The sequence below is a fragment of the Argopecten irradians genome, chromosome 3, assembly GCF_041381155.1.
Source record: "Argopecten irradians isolate NY chromosome 3, Ai_NY, whole genome shotgun sequence".
NCBI classification, from domain to species: domain Eukaryota; kingdom Metazoa; phylum Mollusca; class Bivalvia; order Pectinida; family Pectinidae; genus Argopecten; species Argopecten irradians.
In genome coordinates this window covers 5513029-5532856 of record NC_091136.1, presented here as the reverse complement: position 1 = coordinate 5532856, position 19828 = coordinate 5513029, and the positions used below count along the sequence as shown (strand labels likewise).

Below are 19828 nucleotides of genomic sequence, written 5' to 3'. Positions count from 1 at the left end.
CTTTGGGAGTTTCCTTTTTCTGTTTTCTTCTCGAAGCAAGTTTTCCCTCATGTAAAGTATAAAAAATGACTTATGTCAGTTTTTGAATTACGATTTTTTTTCGAGAAACCGGGGACGTAGTGATGTAATCATATTGATCGATACAGGGTGGGAAAATAAAGTGCCTCGTGCTCCAAACCAAATTGGAGAAGTTTGTTTGTTTGTTTGTTTGATTAATTAACGTCCTATTAACAGCTATGGTCATGTAAGGACGGCCTCCCATGTATGCGGTGTGTTGCGTGCATGTTGTGCGAGGTGTGTGTTTTGGGAGACTGCGGTATATTCATGTTGTGTCTTCTTGTATAGTGGAACGGTTGCCCTTTTTATAGTGATTTAACACTGAGGCATGTCGCCGAAGACACCAAGCAACACACTTCACCCGGTCACATTATACTGACAACGGGCGAACCAGTCGTCCCACTCCCTGTATGCTGAGCGCTATGCAGGAATAGGAACTACCACTTTTATAGAATTTGGTGGAGGTAGGGCGTTAGAATTGTACTTGCTGCCCCTATTGCATGGTCGTAAAAGGGGACTTAATTTAGGATCTTATCTTTTCTCTTCTTCCTAACTAACTTTGTTCTTCCTAGCGTCTCCCTTGACGCCGCCTCAGTTTTAGCCTTGTGTTGAGCGTTCGCCCCTGTGAGGAAGGCTCTGGATTCTGTCCACTGGCCGAGACACACCAAAGTCTATAAATTAGGATAGTAGTTATGGATTAATTACCTTAGGTCGGTGATTTTGCTCCTGGTAATCAATTCGTCGTCAAACAAACGTTTTACTTGATTAAACATGTTAATTGCTTGAAGTAACTGTGAGATTTAGGCATGCATATTTTCACTCTTCAAATCATTTTTATAAGATTAACATATATCTACACTGAGATTTTTATTGTTATTAGTAAATCTGCTACCGAATATGATTCCGTGTCATATTGTTAAAGTCTGTATTGCTCTTTTTAAAGTAATTATAATCTCGATAATTTTGCCCTACATATCAACAATACGCCCCGTGTTACAGTAAAAAATACTCAATAATTCTTTTCGGGAAATAGTCGGTCGGTACAACCTTTGATGTATATACATGTACCTTGCGAGGTTTACCGTCTTATTGTCTAAAGCGGGTCGTCATTTCATGATATGTCGTATTTTTTAATGAAAATTTACGACATTTCTTCTAAATCTTCCGTCGTTAAAACAAGTACTAGACATCGTGAAATTAAATAAGCTTTACGTTGGTGTCTCTTTTGACTCGATAAGTATTTGTTGAGATTATTTTTTCGCTTTTTTTTTTTTTTTTTATTCCTTGTTCAAAAGCGTCTCATATAGAGTTTAGTAGTGTAAACCCGTGGTAAATGTAACGTACAGTATAAGAATAAAAGAACATTACATACATCTCATTCCACATCAGCATTCAGATCCTTACATCCAGCACGGTTCTTATAAGAAGCGCAACAACCACATGTATACATGGGGATATCGACGAGATTGACCAGGTAGAAATGTTGTTTATTGTGTCTGATTCCAAGCAATGTTGAATATATGGCTTATTCATTAATTATATGATAGTGCACGGGCATAAATTAACCAAATATCATTTGAATATTGACATTGAAATTATCTTCATAAATTACTAACATGGCGAAATATGGACACTCTACTTAAAAATGCTACATAATGTACCGGAAATAGTGAGGTATTAATTGTGACCCCATTTCTACAAAAAATATAGAATTAATGACTAATCATATAGTCTTTCAAGAAAATACAAGTGTCAGAATATGATTAATCTTTCGTTTAGACTAATTTTTATTTGCATATTACATAGTTATCTGTACTTGCGGGTAGGTATTGATTGTGACGTCATACTTTTCGGAGAAAACGAGGTGAATCGGGCTCACAAATTAATGTTGTAACAATCGGACCTACCCACAAGGGAACTAACTCAGTAATATGCAAAGACGGAATATTAAAGGCCCACTACCTTTCCGAAACGGTTTTTAATTTTTGAAATGGGAATGTAAAACGAGACCGACAATTTTGTAGAGTCGCAAAAGTTATTAACTTACCGTTAATACTACACGTATCATCACATTCGAAACAATTTGATTGAAATAAATAAAACGTTAATTTTCATAACGCGGGTCGTCTTATGTTTCCCGCCGTCGTCCTAAATACCGCGGTAGTTGACTATCTCGGTAGTTGACTACCGCGGTAGTTGACTATCACTGCGCCAGACGGCAAAACAGCCAAACGACTCTCAGCTGTTGTCATATATTACGCAGAAAATCTTGCATATGTTTGGTGTTGTAACCTTATCTTAGGCCATCGATATGTATTTTCTGATGTAATTAATGTTTTTAATAAACCTTTATATTTTGCTCCGGAAAGGTAATGAGCCTTTAAACATCCATGTACAATAAAAATTTTATCTGCGAAAATAAAGCTAAAGACGGCAAATATGGACACCCGCTCTATAATTGCTGTACCAGATATTGCATCACGATTTATAAATCATTTATCACATATGACATACGCATTAAATATATAGCGACTCAAGATTTTCCTCTGATCACCAGTTATATTATTATTATTATTATTCACACAATGCCATTCGCCAGTTATATTTCTGGCAGATAATATAAAAAATATCATTAACTGGTGTTTATATATGATATACATGTATATCAAATGCATGTTTTATGGTCTAAGAAATAAGAATCCGTGGTCACAGCTATCCGAATGTTACTAACTCGAGAATATTGGTAGGAGGGTAACTTTCGGTGTAAATTGCGGTTATCGCCCTTGGTTAGATTCACGTGGTTCCTGTTCGGCCTCTTTTTCGATACCACGTAAATGTAAGCATGCTGTAGTCACTATCCATGTACAAAATGCTAGATATTTACCTGATTCTCCAAAAATACGCTATTACTTGGTATCATTTTATTACATCAGATACTATTCGATCGAAGAAATTACAAAAAAATGTGTAAAGCGAGTTTATTCTCAAGTAAATCGGATTATTTTTTGACGTCCTCCGTCCACATGTTTAGAAAATGGCGGCCCCCATGTAACTAAAGAACTGAATGATTTACAGTTTTTATCATGTCTTTGTTATTTAAAAGCGGCGGGTTGATTAATTAGTGGACTTTTTCAATATTTTGGTTGATTTTTACATACCTTTAGACTCTGTTAGTGCATATAGAGTGGCTCATTAGCTGCACCATTTCAATTACACATTGTTTCTAGTTTCCCCTACTAACGTTAGGTGTAACGTAAGCTAATCGGACAGTTTTTACACCCGTGAAAGAGGAATCTCCATTTAAAATTCAGTCGGGTATCGTATTTACTTCAAAATCTAAGATGGAAATTGGAAAGGTGTTGGGAATAGATAAATTGTTTTGCAGTAGTCATAACATTTATTGTAAAGACTTTAAAAGTTGGTAGCTTGTTTCCAAATCGGCTTCGGCCGGCTGGTTGACTTCTGCAACAGACACACGTGAATAGTGGCACTAGCTCACTACCAGGCTTGATAGGCTCCAGGCTTAGACACTAACTTTATTTGCTTAGGAGACCTCCGGGCTCCTTTGATGATAAAAGTGGGGGCCCTGATGGAAATCAGGGGGCCCTGGATTTTGATCAAATTAAATATCGATATTTTTAATTCTTCTAGAATAATCATATATTGATGAATGAAGTAATTTCTTCTTTTTTTCGGAGATGTTTTTCCTTTGAACCAATTTAGATTCAGTAGGTTTCATAAAAGAAAATCACACAAAAATTGATCGTTGATTGTTCATATTTATTTTCAATTTTCCATTAAAAGCTTACACGCTTTCCTTTGTAACTGCAACAAGTCTTGTTTGCATATATTTATCGAATTCATCATCATCATCAGATTCTTCATTTTTTCATATATTTGATTACTTTGTTGTATTTCCTGAGAGGTTTTTGTTTTTTTCGCTGGTGGAGGAGTTAATTCCCAACCATCTACTCAAAAACGACATCTTGGAATGTAATCAAAGTCTTTCCGACGCTTATGATAGGAAGGGATTGGATTGTATTTATAACAAGCGTTTCGGTGATGCCGCTAAAATCAAAGATTCACGTACCTTATTCGTTCGTTACACACGTTTGCGAGAGTGCGACTGAATTATTAGTGCTCGTAGTTACTGTTTTAATCTTCTGCAAATTAAAAATTGTATTTATGGAAACCTCAGGACAATCTTTTCTAGAGAATATAGGACCTCTAAATCTTTGATAACATGAACATGATAGAACCTTAGCCAATATGGGAAAATATCTATTTGATACACATTAAAAAAATGTACAAATAGGATATATCTACCTGGTTTTGATGGCTGCAGTGCTGTGATGAAAGGGACATAATATTTGTTCAGCTAAAAAAAAAACGGTTTAAAAGTTTTAATTTGTTTTTATTTTCAGAACAAAATGGGTATCTCCGTGAAGGATGTGGATTCCCACACATTCACCAAGGCTTTGGCTGCCTTCCTAAAAAAGTGAGTGTTACATTTATTGATTGAGAGCAAACTGAAATACATAGCACTCCACATAATCGAATAATGGTTATTTGAATATTTCGGTTATTTGCATAAAATTCTGTGGTCCGTTTTTTTTCCTTCTTTATCTTTGTTTTTCAACTCTGTGTATTTGAATAGACTTTTACATGACCTCCGGTTATTTGAATAAAATATTTGGGAAATTCTAAAAATAAGATAGAATATTTTTCAATTTTGCAATATACTTTTAGCGAAATTCGCTGATATGTTTCAAGATACTTCGCTTTTACTAGAAATCATCTGACAGATTAACGTTATCGTATGGCTTGTTATTTGATGCATGAATCTGCAAAGGTATTCGACGCAGTTACGTTTTACATCAGCAGCGGTAGATCATTACTTTAGTATAATCACCTACTCAAACATCTAATTAAAGCATTTGCACTTTCAAATATGTTTATTTATAAACGTAACGTACCTTAGATCGTAATCGGTTGGAGAAACCATGCTTCCTTACAACAATCGCCATTCACATGAGTAATCTCATTCAACCAGAGGCTTGTTGACTACAACAGACATGTGCGTATCAAGTGTCTCGTTGAACGAGACATTAAAGAATGCAAAGTCGGCGAGCAATGACTACCGCAAGTTTAGTACAGTTTGTAGGATACAAAAGATGCTACATTGTTTCATTGCTACTTGAATATGCATTAATTTATGAAATGTTATCAAGCTATTTGCCGTATCGATCAACAATACAGGAAGAATTCTCAAAACACATTTAAGTCCAGTGAAAGCATGGCTTCACCACCAGCTGCCATTTTCGAATTCATACACATGTGTCAAAACAACACTACTAGTTGATCGGCACTTTGAAGTTTAATCACGATCGTAAGTTCATTTTGCCAGGCAAATGTACGTAAATTTGTTTATTATTTAGGTTCAGAATTGCAGACACAAATTCATTCCTGTTTAGTTATTGCATTTGATATCGATCGTTTAGCTGTTTCTCAAAGATTCACGTGTTGATCTAATGTAAACAAGAATCTAATATTGGAATATTTTTTGTGATTAAACAATTAAAATAGATTTACAACTTCGAAAATAATTACTTGTTGTTCGTTTTAAGTGTAAATAATTTACATATTTATCAAGTAAACGAAACGATATCTATTTGCCTGTTAACATACATATGTGTGGGGTCAAACGGAGGTGCAAAAATGTCATCTCCGCCTATTTTCTTCTGGAAAATGACTTATTCAAATGAGTGGAATCCTCTGTATATTGATTATTTACTTTAGAAATCTATGTATTCTGTTCTAGATAGGTCATCAGTTTTCTTTTGAACTTTTAACTTAGTCTTCAAATTTTACAAATTAAATTAATTTACATAATTCTAATAATTGTATTATAAAGTTTCATGATTCATCATAAATCAGATTTATTTGAGTTTAATTGACAAATTCTGATTAAATTAGGATTAAGGAATCGGGCTTGTGGCTTTGAATTGGGGAAAATTTACTATGAAATCAATATTTTTGGAAAAAATTTTCAGAGACAGTAATGAACTTTATATAAAATCATGTTCTCTGTTACTCTAAAGTGAGGACAAATGATAGGAAAAGTAATTATTTTTCAGGTCTGGAAAGATGAAGATTCCAGAGTGGGCCACTATTATCAAGCTGTCAAAGTTTAACGAGCTGTCCCCATATGATGAGGACTGGTTCTACACACGGGCTGGTAAGTATCTCTTATCTTTTAGCTGTTTTAGAAATGTAATCTTGTGCTTTTATACAGTATATTCAGCATTTTATAGTTAACTGCCCTTGCGGGTCAGGATGACCTATAGTCGTCATGTTTCGTCCGTCGTCGTCCGCCGTGCGCCGTGCGCCGTCCGCCGTGCGTTAACTTTTCACATTTTGAACTTCTTCTCAAGTTCTACCAGTGCAATTTGGCTGAAACTTGCATGAAATGATCCTGACATGGTCCCGACAAAGTGTTGTTATTTTTCGGGTCGATCCCATATCAAAGATGGCCGCCACAGCCGCCATCTTGAAAACACATTTTGAACTTCTTCTCAAGTTCTACCGGTGCGATTTGACTGAAACTTGCATGAAATGATCCTGACATGGTCCCGACAAAGTGTTGTTATTTTTTCGGGTCGATCCGAAATCCAAGATGGCCGCCACAGCCGCCATCTTGAAAACACATTTTGAACTTCTTCTCAAGTTCTACTGGTGCGATTTGACTGAAACTTGCATGAAATGATCCTGACATGGTCCTGACAAAGTGTTGTTATTTTTCGGGTCGATCCGAAATCCAAGATGGCCGCCACAGTCGCCATCTTGAAAACACATTTTGAACTTCTTCTCAAGTTCTACCGGTGAGATTTGGCTGAAAATTGCATGAAATGATCCTGACATGGTCCTGACAAAGTGTTGTTATTTTTCGGGTCGATCCCAAATCCAAGATGGCCGCCATAGCCGCCATCTTGAAAACACATTTTGAACTTCTTCTCAAGTTCTACTGGTGCGATTTGGCTGAAACTTGCATGAAATGATCCTGGCATGGTCCCGACAAAGTGTTGTTATTTTTCGGGTCGATCCGAAATCCAAGATGGCCACCACAGCCGCCATCTTGAAAACACATTTTGAACTTCTTCTCAAGTTCTACTGGTGCAATTTGGCTGAAACTTGCATGAAATGATCCTGACATGGTCCCGACAAAGTGTTGTTATTTTTCGGGTCGATCCCAAATCAAAGATGGCCGCCACAGCCGCCATCTTGAAAACACATTTTGAACTTCTTCTCAAGTTCTACCGGTGCGATTTGACTGAAACGTGCATGAAATGATCCTGATATGGTCCCGACAAAGTGTTGTTATTTTTCGGGTCGATCCGAAATCCAAGATGGCCGCCACAGTCGCCATCTTGAAAACACATTTTGAACTTCTTCTCAAGTTCTACTGGTGCGATTTGGCTGAAACTTGCATGAAATGATCCTGACATGGTCCTGACAAAGTGTTGTTATTTTTCGGGTCGATCCGAAATCCAAGATGGCCGCCACAGTCGCCATCTTGAAAACACATTTTGAACTTCTTCTCAAGTTCTACCGGTGCGATTTGGCTGAAAATTGCATGAAATGATCCTGACATGGTCCTGACAAAGTGTTGTTATTTTTCGGGTCGATCCCAAATCCAAGATAGCCGCCATAGCCGCCATCTTGAAAACACATTTTGAACTTCTTCTCAAGTTCTACTGGTGCGATTTGGCTGAAACTTGCATGAAATGATCCTGGCATGGTCCCGACAAAGTGTTGTTATTTTTCGGGTCGACCCGAAATCCAAGATGGCCACCACAGCCGCCATCTTGAAAACACATTTTGAACTTCTTCTCAAGTTCTACTGGTGCAATTTGACTGAAACTTGCATGAAATGATCCTGACATGGTCCTGACATTTTCAGTGATCGACACTAACGGTAGCCCGGTAGCCCTGGGGCTACCACAATAAGGGAAGGGCTACCAGTAACTTTATAAGCGGTAGCCCGCCTGGCTACCAAATATTTAAAAAACTTAATTAAAGGAATCGTCATATTTTCGCGAAAGAAATGAACTTCAATAAAAAAAATATTGATAAAAAATTAATGTGTGCTCTTCCGTGTTTCTTTTTGTCGAGATTCGTAATTATCAAGCGTCTGTATGACATCTGGTATTGGATCTAGAAAGCGTTTGTAACAGATGGCTTTTGGTCGTAAGCGTCTGAATCATGATCTCGGTATCGAACGCGTTTGTATCGGAACTGCATTGATACTGACTTCCGCAGAGCGCGTATTTGGCATAGATTGGTTTGTAAAAATGTCGCTCTCCCGGTGGTTACTAGGGACTTCACCACCGGCAGCCAAAAAGGCCAAAACTTCGGAAGAAAAAAAGGACATTCAACGTCAGTACGAAGCAAAGCGAGAAAGAAAGTACAACAAGTCATGGGAACGCGAGTTTCCATGGCTTTACTTTTCTGAATCCGAGCAGAAGATGTTTTGCAGGGTTTGCAAAAAGTTCTCACCACATGACGATTTAAGCAGCTTCGTGCGGGGGTCTTCAAATTTTCGAATCGATCCCATCAGAAAGCACTGGACTTCTGAGCAACATAAACGTAATCGTTTAAAGGAAAATGCCCGTGTTTCTGTCCCTGGAACCACAACCGCGGCAAAAACATTAACAATGCTGAACAAAGCAGCAGTGAACAAACTGTGTGTGCTTTTCCGAAATGCTCACTTTGTTGCTAAGATGAGGAGACCATTCACAGATTTCGTTCAGTTGTGCCAGTTGGATGTAGCTAAGGGAACTGATATTGGAAAGACATATCTAACAGACAAATACTGTCAGAAATTCTTAACATCAATCGCTGATAGTGAGAGAGACAATCAAAAGAGCAGAGTTGAAGAAGTTCCATTCATCTCGATTATTTCTGATGGTTCAACAGACTGTTCGTCAAAAGAAACCGAGATTGTTTACCTTAGATCTTCTCTAAAATGCGAGGTAAGTTACATGTATACATACCGGTCATATCTAATTGGAATATATATATAGTTTACAATTTTTGTATTGTGTCTCCTTGAAATTCTTGAGAGGGTTATAAAGGATGACTTAGTTATTCTGAGGGATTGAATTGATTTCTAATTTTTTTGCACTTTCAGTAAGTTATGAATTACAGCTCGACATATTTCAGTTTAATACTAATAAGTTTAATTGTGATTTATAAATATGCTTCATAAGCATTTATATCTTTATGAAGTAGTTTCCCTTCAAATTCATAACCTATTGTTCTTTCTTTTTCTATCAGGTGAAAACTTTTTTTGTTGGTGTGAAACATATTGGGAAAGCGGATGGAGCAGGTATTACAAGGGCAATCTCTTCACTCCTGGATGGAAGATTTGGTGATATATGGCACCAAAAAATTGTGGCTATGGGCACAGATGGTGCCTCTGTAATGCTTGGCAACAAGTCGGGTGTAGTAAAGCGAATGGCAGAGCTCACCAACAGACCATTTCTCAAAGGCATTCACTGCTCAGCTCACAGGTTAGTTTTTGATTTTGGTTAATTAACTAAAAGTACCTTTTATACTTTATTCAATGCAAAGGTTTAGTTGTGACGTCTTTTTATTACTTCATCTGTAATGTTTGGTCTACGTTTGATGTATGGTAACAACACCAGGTAAATTTAATATGACTATTTATTTTAAATTTGTTAAACTTTTTAAACTTTTTTTCAGACTAGAACTGGCATACAAAGACGCAGTGAAGGGGATATCTATACATCAAAAATGTGAATTGCTGTTGACAAATCTGTACTTGTTCTACAAGTAAGTCTGGGCAGGTGTGAAGATGGCAGAAAAATACAAATATTTATATAAGTCCAGATTTAATAAGCATATTTAAACATTTTAAAAATTAGACCAACATCCATTTAAAAAATACCAGAGAGGTTGACATGAGTTTCTCATTCTGATTGCAATGCAAACAAGCTTAAATGTAATGTTTACTTTTGTAAACTAATATTCTCAGGTACAGTCCTCTGAACAGGTCTAACCTAAACATTGCGGCGGAGAGTTTGAAAAAGTCGGTGAAAGTGCCATCCAGACCTGGGGGGACTCGATGGCTGCCACACACACAGCGAGCAATCAAGACTGTTCTTGATGGTGCAGATGTAATCATACTTCACCTTGAGCAGGTAATTCCCATGCCTTCTAAAATCTTGTCAGCTACATCCATTTTTTTCATCAAGATTTCCCAGCTTTCATACAGAGACAGGTTATATATGTTTTCATTAAAAGCATTATTTATGTCAGTGATTTGCCCTATCATGATTAAAGAATTTCTTTTATACAGATTCAACAAGAACCCAGGAAAGAAGCGAGTGCGAAGGCGCGGAATTTCTTGAAAGTTCTCAAAGATAAGTCCTCAAGGTTTTGGCTGCATCTTATGTTAGATGTAGTCAAGGCATTGAGTCATGTGTCTGTAACAATTCAGAATAACACTTGCACCTTGGCAGACATCTACTCAGAGTTGGAAAGCGTCAAACAGATTTTACAGAAGTATAAGACAAGGTACTTTACTAAATTAGAATACTAGAAGTACTCTATCTTGAACCAAAAGTGCACGCATGTAAATGTAATTAAGTAAATTCCCTTTTTACCTTACTCATATGCACATAATGTCACTGTAGATTAGTCCTTGCTTACTTAAGCATTTCTTTGTGCTTTGTTTGCTTTCCTAATATGGTGTTGGCTTTCTTATAAAACGACATGTAATAGAATTGCTGTCTGTTTGCTTTGCTTGTATATATCTTACACCTGCATCATGCTAACATTGGCAGTGATGGCCCATTTCTAAGAACACTAACAGAGTCTACTGAAGACGAGTTTTCAAGTCTTGGTAGCACAAGGATTAGACTTTTGGACTCCATCATCGACAAATTAACTGTGAGATTTGGAGGCGACTCTGCCCTATTCAGAGCATCCTCAATTCTTTGTGTGGATAAATGGCCCAAAGATTTCAGTACAGATATAGGTAAAAATGCTAACAAAACTAACCTTCATTGTAGTTGTCATATGGTATTTCACCAATACTTCGATGTGCATGTGTAATACAGAATCAAATAGTAATCTTTTTGAAATGTGAAAAAGTGTATTGGTGTTTTATGATCATTCAGTATTGTTTTGCTGACAAATTAGATCCTGATCACTTTTGGAGGATAGACAATAATTGACTTTTTCACCTGGTTACAATTGTATTTCTGACTGTAAAAAAAAAAAAAGTAAAAATTAGACAAGACAGGTCCAGACTGGAGAGATTAGTGATTTTTTTTAATATTCTATTTCATTTTCTTCCCTTCAAGAGTATGGGGATGAACATGTCTGTGCAGCAGTCAACATTTCTGGTCCAGCCTTAAGAGAATCCTGTCCAAATATGGATGTTGAGGCTATAGAGACTGAGTGGACAAGATTGAAAACTACTTTGACAACAAGGTAATTAACTGTTTATATTGGCAAAATGTTGAAAACCAAACATTGTCATACATCTAACCTGTTACTATTATTATTCCTATTACTTCTTGACATTAAATATTTATTTTGTTTTAGGAAACACACTGTAACAGACCTGACTTCACTGGAAGGAACATTCGGAGAATCCTTCCCAAATCTCTTTCTATTGCTTAATTTCCTGTTGACACAACCTGGATCATCTGTTGAAGCAGAGAGAGGATTCTCTTGGTAAGTATTTTAGAAAGGATGTAATGTAAAAATTCATCATTTGACATTTCTTATTGCTTATTAATAGATAAACACTTTGATTTATGATTTATAAATTTTCCTTTGGTTTCGTTTAGCATGAAAATGGTCAAGAGCGATTGGAGGTCTCGTTTGGGGGAGCAGAACCTCAGTGATCTCATGATGGTCACCCTGGAACTTCCAGAGGTAGGCAAGTTTGATCCACTTCCTTGTGTGGAGCTGTGGTATGGATCAGGTCAGAGAGCAAGGCGCCCCTTTTACAAAGATGAGTTGAAGGTATGATATTAAATGATAAAAGTACTATTTTGAAAACTAAACTTTTTTTTCAAGTTGGATATTGCTTCATTACTAGAACCTAACTACTGAATGTTATGCATCCAATTCCAGAAATGCTACCTGCCAAGGGAAACAGATACAAGTGATCATGAGTCCATGGTTGAAGTCTCTGCAGAGATTCGTGGTGAAGCAGTTATTCCAGATGATGGCATGATGATGGATGACAGTATTGAGGATGACAATGTTGTTCCAGATGAAGACCTTGATGCCTTGGTTGAGGGTGAAACAGAAAATTATGATGCATCGGATGACGATGATGAGGATGAAGAAGCAGAACTTTCCAGAAAAGATTTGATTGCTATGCAGCAACGAGCTTACAGAATGTTTTTAGATATGATTTGTTGAAATGAAATAAGAACCAAAGTGAAACCTCCAATTATTGTTCTGTTTTATTATGTCAACAATTACCCATATGCATGTCCTCAGACACAATTTCTAGTTAATCTCGATCCATTGCTTAGAGGTGTTTGGCGATATTTTAGGGCTACCAATTATTCAACAGGGCTACCAGAAAAAAAATACTGGTAGCCCTATGGGCTACCACTTCAAAATAGTTAGTGTCAACCACTGATTTTCCATGTGCCTGTTTATTTTTCGGCTCGATCCCAAATCCAAGATGGCCGCCACAGCCGCCATCTTTAAAAAAACACATTTTGAACTTCTTCTCAAGTTCTACCGGTGCGATTTGGCTGAAACTTGCATGAAATGATCCTGACATGGTCCCGACAAAGTGTTGTTATTTTTCGGGTCGATCCGAAATCCAAGATGGCCGCCACAGCCGCCATCTTGAAAACACATTTTGAACTTCTTCTCAAGTTCTACTGGTGCGGTTTGACTGAAACTTGCATGAAATGATCCTGACATGGTCCTGACAAAGTGTTGTTATTTTTTAGGTTGATACAAAACCCAAGATGGCAGCCACAGCCGCCATCTTGAAAACATATTTCGAACTTCTTCTCAAGTTCTACCGGTGCGATTTGGCTGAAACTTGCATGAAATGATCCTGACATGGGCCCGACAAAGTATTGTTACATCTCCGGTTGATCACAAATCGAAGATGGCTACCATGACACTATATCTAATTAATTTCCTATATGTTAAGGCCCTTGTGCCTCTTGTTTGAAATAAAATTTGTTGAAAGAAATTGAAAAGGATCCTGACATGGTCCTGACAAAGTGACACCATATATAATTAATTTTACTATTGCCAAGGTAGTCAGATGACCGTTAAGGCCCTTTGGGCCTTTTATAGAGTTAACTGCCCTTGCGGGTAGGTATTGATTGTGATGTCGGGCATTTTTGAGTGTTACATCATACTTTTCAGAGAGAGAACAAGTGATTCCCCAACAAAATAGCGATGTCACAATGAATACATATCTACAAGGGAGCTAACTCTGTAATATACAAAGACAGAATACTAGTGCTGGAATGGTTAGAAAAAATGCCAAATGGATCAGATCAATCAAACTTTATGCTGATAACTGACCTTAGCCAGGGATGAAAATGTTCAACCAATTGGCTGATTTCAGCCTTTTTGACTTTCAGAAAATAGGTTCCTGGTACCTGTAATTCCATATAATTTTCCCCCAAAAAATAAATTTCAGCCTTTTTCATAAGTTTTCATTTTCATCTCTGCTTAGCTGTCTGATTAATCATTTAGTTAGTAGTTACAACCATACTTTGTGTGGATTCCATAACATAATATAGTAGACAATATAGTTGCCTTCAATTTAAGTGATTAGTCGATAAGTAAATAGTTCTGATTTATAAAATCATGATGAAAGCAACAATTTGGCTTAAAGGCGTAATGCGTAGCCCAGAAAATACAACTGTGTGCATAACTACTTTCAAATGTTTCTAGTGTGACCAGTATCAAGAGCTGTATGTGGCTTTAAACAATATATATTTGTCTGGATTTCTTAATGTTTTAATAGCTTTAATTATACTCAAATCAATATTCATCTTTTACAGATGTTACTTAAAAAGAACTGAGAGCAATTCAATTATCACACAGTGATTTAAGGGACTCACTTATAATTAGACAAGTTCTGGATTAATGATTTTCCTGTGGAACTGTCACTACCCAAAATTTTGAGAACCCTCTATGTATTTCTTTGTATTGCGGCTCATCAAAATTTGAAGATTAGTGTTCTGGACTCACCTGAAAAAAAATCCTACATAAATTGCTGTTACAATTAAATAATGATGTGTTCTTGTTTGTCCTCAGCATCCATCTGCCGCCACTTGTACATCCGTTCTCCAGCTGGTGTTGGTGCCCTGACAAAAATCTATGGAGGTATTTATCTGCACAGCAAACTTGTTTTTCTGCATGTTTGTTGAGTTTATTGTTAATATGTAGTGCAATAGTTTTTCCATACATTCCTCAGAAAATAATTAAAACTTTTTAGCCATTTATTTTACTTCTACCACAAAGAAAAAAAATATACATTAGCTTACATTTCTAGTTTATACATGTGAACCTTGAACATTATTCAATTGTCATACCCCTTGCATTTCATTAACCACAATAGATCATGTGAAGAATGAAATACTAAGGCTTCAAAACCTATTGTTGTATTCAGGTTAACTTCTATTATCTAAATCAAATAATAGTTTAATATGATCAAGTATCAAGAAATGTAGCTATTATCAACAATATTAATGTGTTTGACCTTTGACATCTTGCAAGTATAAAGATCAATAGGAAATCAACCATTATTCAGGTCATTTTGTCTTTTTCCTCGAAGATTTATTTATTATTAAAAGTAAGATCAACTATAGATATTCCCACAATTTTGTATTTTTCAGACCGTAAGCGTAATGGAACAGTCCCCAGCCATTACTGTAGGTCATCAGGCTCAGTGGCTCGACGAGTACTCCAGGCTCTCGAAACACAGAAGTTGGTGGAAAAGGACGCCAATGGTGGACGTAAACTGACCAGCCAAGGACAGAAAGATCTGGACAGAATCGCGGCCCAGGTGAAAGAAAAGACAAAATCCAAGTGAACTTTGATGTAATGGGGATCACGGGGGAATCATTAATAAATAATGATTGAAAGAAAGTGATGTCGTTGTTTTACTGCTCATACTTTAATGACAGGTCTGTTGTAAACTGGACTTTACTGCTACTGATTATAGTGATAGACACTGCAGTTGCTAAGTGGTTAAGATGTGCAACATTACCACAAGCCCTCCAACTATGTGTCCCGACATTACCACAAGCCCTTCACCTCTGTGTCACAACATAACCACAAGCCCTCCAACTATGTGTCCCGACATTACCACAAGCCCTTCACCTCTGTGTCACAACATAACCACAAGCTCTCCACCTCTGTGTCCCATATTATTATACTCCCTCCAGTCTCCACCTCTGTGTCCGGACATTACCACAAGCCCTCCACCTCTGTACCTTGACATTACCACACGCCCTCCACCTATGTGCTTTGACATTAAGACATGCCTCCACCTCTGTGTCTTGACATTACCACACGCCCTCCACCTCTGGGTCATGACATTACCACATGCCCTATTCCTCTGTGCCTTGACATTACCATATGCCCTCCACCTCTGGACCCTGATATTACCACACGCCCTCCACTTCTATGCCTTGACATTACCACATGCCCTCCATCTCTGTGTCCCGACATTACCACACACCCTCCACCTCTGGGTCATGACATTACCACATGCCCTCCACCTCTGTGCCTTGACATTACCACACGCCCTCCACCTCTGGACCCTGATATTACCACACGCCCTCCACTTCTATGCCTTGACATTACCACATGCCCTCCATCTCTGTTTCCCGACATTACCACATGCCCTCCACCTCTGGGTCGTGACATTACCACATGCCCTCCACCTCTGTGCCTTGACATTAAGACATGCCCTCCACCTCTGTGTCTTGACATTACCACACATCCTCCACCTCTGGATCATGACATTACCACACCCTCCATATCTGTATCCCGACATTTCCACATGCCCTCAACCTTTGTGTCCCGACATTACCACACTCCTTCCATCTCTGTGTTACAACATTACCACACAACAGTGACCTTCATCTCTGTCACAACATTACCACATGCCCTCAACCTGTGTGTCCAGAAATTACCACACTCCTTCCATCTCTGTGTCACAACATTACCACACGCCCTCAACCTGTGTGTCCGGACATTACCACATGCCCTCCACTCTGGGTCACAACATTATCACACTCCCTCCACCTCTGTGTCCCATTTTTATCACACTCCCTCCACCTCTGTGTCCCATTTTTATCACACTCCCTCCACCTCTGTGTCCCGACATTACCACAAGCACTCCACTTTGCTGGGGTATCAACTATGAGGCCTTTGGCCAGTAAGCGGGTACTGGCTGCTGGTAGGTGGTTTTCTCTTGGTACTCGGTCTATTAAACCTGCTATACCGTTAAGTAACTGTTAAGTTGTTATAGCAATGAAACCAAACTACAGATACCATACGAAGATGCATCCTCGATACTCCAGGGGTTCACTACCTGAACCATCTGGTAGTGAAATTGAAGGCAGTTCAGCGAAAAACATTTGACCAATCACAGACCAGCAAAGATTTCCTTTGAAGACTACAGAGAGAGCGACGTCCAACTTCATAGCCACACAGTGTACCGTTATACGGCTCTTTTTATGTACATCAAAGGACTAAACTATCAGTTCTGTTCTGTTGCCTCCAGTTTTACTGTGAGATAGTCCAGGGGTGTAGAGATCGTAAGTGATCGGAACCCCTGGAGTATCGAGGATGACGAAGATGGTACTAGATGATATTTCCATGATCAGTGGTTTGATAGAAATACAGGAATAAAAGGAAACCAGTATAAAAGTTTTGGACATGCACGCATGAACAGGGTATATTTAGCTTGTTCTCCATTACAAACTTTTCTCAATTTTGAGACGCCATGAGGCATGTTTGTGGGATCACATTTATTCCTTATTTGCATATTACAGAGTTTATCTGCCCTTGCGGGTAGGTATTGATTGTGACGTCATGTGTTATCGAGCGTAACGTCATACTTTTCGGAGAAAATGACGTGAATTGCGCTCACAAAATCATGACGTAACAATCGATACCTATCCGCAAGGGAGCTAATTATAACTCTGTAATATGCGAAGACGGAATATTATACATGCAGTATCCTGGCTATAATGCTATAAAGTTCATTCAAAAGTAAAGACATTACATAATGATAAAAGGCATGAATGTCTTTTGTTGAGCAATCTCTGTCATAACCTATCTGCTCTGGAAAATAGTTTTAGGAAAAACATTTATTTTTCACAAGACAGTAATATATATCAAAAGTGAATTGATTATGACGAGTGTTATCATAATGAACAATCAACCTTTTATGCATTATATGTAAATTTCATGCTAGTCTTAAGCTCCTGTTTGGAACAGTTTAAATACTAATATTAGACAGACAAACAGATTTAGCACTTTTAGAGATACCCTCCGTAAAAAAACATCATTCATGTCCATCCTATCTATTTCTCCTTGGTGACAGGAAAACTAATATCTTGCACTGCAGACTAAGAAATAAATCAAGTTTCCTAAAATATGACCTGTTCAGAGTAAATCTTTCTGACGACCAAAGCTGTGCATGTGGATTGATTTTTTTAATTGTAACTTATATGCTCGGCAACGTATAGAGCTTTACAGAAATTTAAATGATTATATACCACTCAGCCTTCAAACTATGTTGTTCGGTGATTCTAACTTAACATATAACGAAAATGAATTTATTATTAATGAAACTCAAAAATACATTCTTGATACGAAAAAAAGTTTTTAATCTCTCTCTCTCTCTCTCTCTCTCTCTCTCTCTCTCTCTCTCTCTCTCTCTCTCTCTCTCTCTTTCTCTCTCTATCGGTCATTGAGTATTTAAGAAAAAATGGAAATGTACTTTGTATGTTTAAAACTACTATGTTAATTCTATTTTTATGTTGATTTTAAGTATGCATGAGATTTCGTCATTTGAAGATTTCAGGATTTTTGGCCCGTGTTTCCTTGAATGAAAGTTAAGGTCATTCATATTAACAAACATGATCAGCATGCTACTGACCTAATATTAGGTCTCCTGGCCAACTAGAAATTGAGAAGAAGACTTTTAATGACTGTTTTTTTTCTCTCGAAAAATTGCACTTTTGAACTTTGACCTTTTTTATTTCTAACCAGAAGGTGACATTTTACAGGAAAGTGTTACATTAGTTATTTGTTCCAGTTTCATTCTACATAACCTATTCAAAACAGAAAGAGATTTGTTAAGCCGTTAACGAGATATTGACATAAGTTCAAAACCGGAAGTGAGGTCATAGCGGCAATATTGATTTTTGACCAACATAAAAATGCTGCCGTCACACCTTCAGCTCATGCTCTACAATATTGTGACACGTTCATTGGCATGTCTCTTACCATTTCGGAGATCCTTGGTTTACAACTTTCTGTGCAGAAGAATAATAAAAAACAACAAAAACAATAGGTCTTTTCACCCATAGGTGAAAATCCTTAATACATATCAATGAATTTGATTGCTTTTCAATTTACTTTCAAAATTGCAAGCAAGTTTCAGATTCGGCGAGTTGAAATGTTACTTACTTGCCAAAAATGGATAAAACTCAAATTGGCGTAGTGACTCAAATCAATATCCTTCATCCTACACATATGAAAGAGTCTTATAATCATTATGCGCCCTCGGGAAATATGACACTTTCGGGTAAAGGTCATTCTACCGTTACGGTATATTTGTCGCCAGAAGCCATAATCTAAAACTTCGTGTTAAAAAAGCGCCAAATTTTGGTATAATTATACATGGCATCAGTGAACTTCAGATAGGACAAGCTTGCTGGACCAAAGATCGGGAAAAAACCAACCAAACAAATAAAGTTTGAATTGAAATTGGCCGTTTATTACAAAACAACAGTTTAAAAATTATATTGAAATACAAACATATCAATAGCACAAAATTGTATCTAGCATTCTTAGGTCCTAGTTGGGGATAAAAAAACACCACAATGGTATCTGACCATGTAAATACATGATCAGAAACCATATCCTCTCCGAAGCATTTTGGTGTTCACCTGCTGCAAGGGTTATCAAGCTTATGCCATTTGTCCGGCGTCAACTTTTCCATTTAAACTTCTTCTCCAAAAGCTAGAGATGGTTGATAGCATGCTGGAATGAAAGGCTACACAGTTTGTTCAAATGAATGACATTGACCTTTATTCAATGTCACAAGGGTCAAATAAGCTATAATCTTTAAATAACTTCTTCCTTTTATAACCAAGAGACCTGATGTTGGACCTGTGATATGCTGGGATGAAGGACTACCATATTCGTTCAAATGAATAACTTTGACCTTCATTCAAGGTCACAGGGGTTAAACAGGCTAAAATCTTTTAACAACTTCCTATCAATAGCGAAGAACGCCTAGACATCTGATATTACCTGGGTCATACATAGAAATTCTCACAGGCTCTCTTATATTTTAAGTACATTATATATATGTATGCATAATAATTACCAGATATAAGGCGATTCGGGCCCATCGGGCCTATGTATGATCTTTTTATGCATGTGATGTTTTCTTGCAGTGACCATTCTCTTCTATGATTTTAACTTTAAGTAT

The 19828-nt window shown here is 37.4% G+C and overlaps 3 protein-coding genes across 5 annotated transcripts in view; all 3 read left to right on the top strand.

The window, feature by feature from the left end:
• The window catches only part of LOC138317395 (small ribosomal subunit protein eS19), a 332587-nt gene extending 317350 nt beyond the window's left edge, over positions 1-15237 (top strand). For 2 of the 3 annotated variants that reach the window (XM_069259025.1, XM_069259023.1), the window contains exons 2-5: positions 4482-4555; positions 6195-6295; positions 14404-14472; positions 14985-15237. In XM_069259025.1, the coding sequence (XP_069115126.1) occupies positions 4488-4555; positions 6195-6295; positions 14404-14472; positions 14985-15181 (435 nt within the window). In that variant the 5' untranslated portion in view covers positions 4482-4487 and the 3' untranslated portion in view covers positions 15182-15237. Of the gene's footprint in view, positions 1-2844; positions 2894-4481; positions 4556-6194; positions 6296-14403; positions 14473-14984 lie in introns of those variants that run through there. The other variant, XM_069259024.1, reaches the window with a different exon arrangement.
• On the top strand, positions 7915-12553 carry LOC138317373 (zinc finger protein 862-like). The gene is made up of 10 exons (XM_069258989.1): positions 7915-9089; positions 9394-9629; positions 9823-9912; positions 10115-10280; positions 10439-10656; positions 10926-11119; positions 11448-11577; positions 11692-11823; positions 11940-12117; positions 12229-12553. The coding sequence occupies exons 1-10, from the start codon at positions 8292-8294 to the stop codon at positions 12520-12522; spliced, it is 2436 nt and encodes an 811-aa protein (XP_069115090.1). The 5' UTR covers positions 7915-8291; the 3' UTR covers positions 12523-12553.
• Positions 15238-15631: 394 nt separating the features above from the next.
• On the top strand, positions 15632-16522 carry LOC138317172 (uncharacterized). Its single transcript, XM_069258726.1, has one exon. The coding sequence runs from the start codon at positions 15632-15634 to the stop codon at positions 16520-16522; it is 891 nt and encodes a 296-aa protein (XP_069114827.1).
• Positions 16523-19828: the final 3306 nt, after the last annotated feature.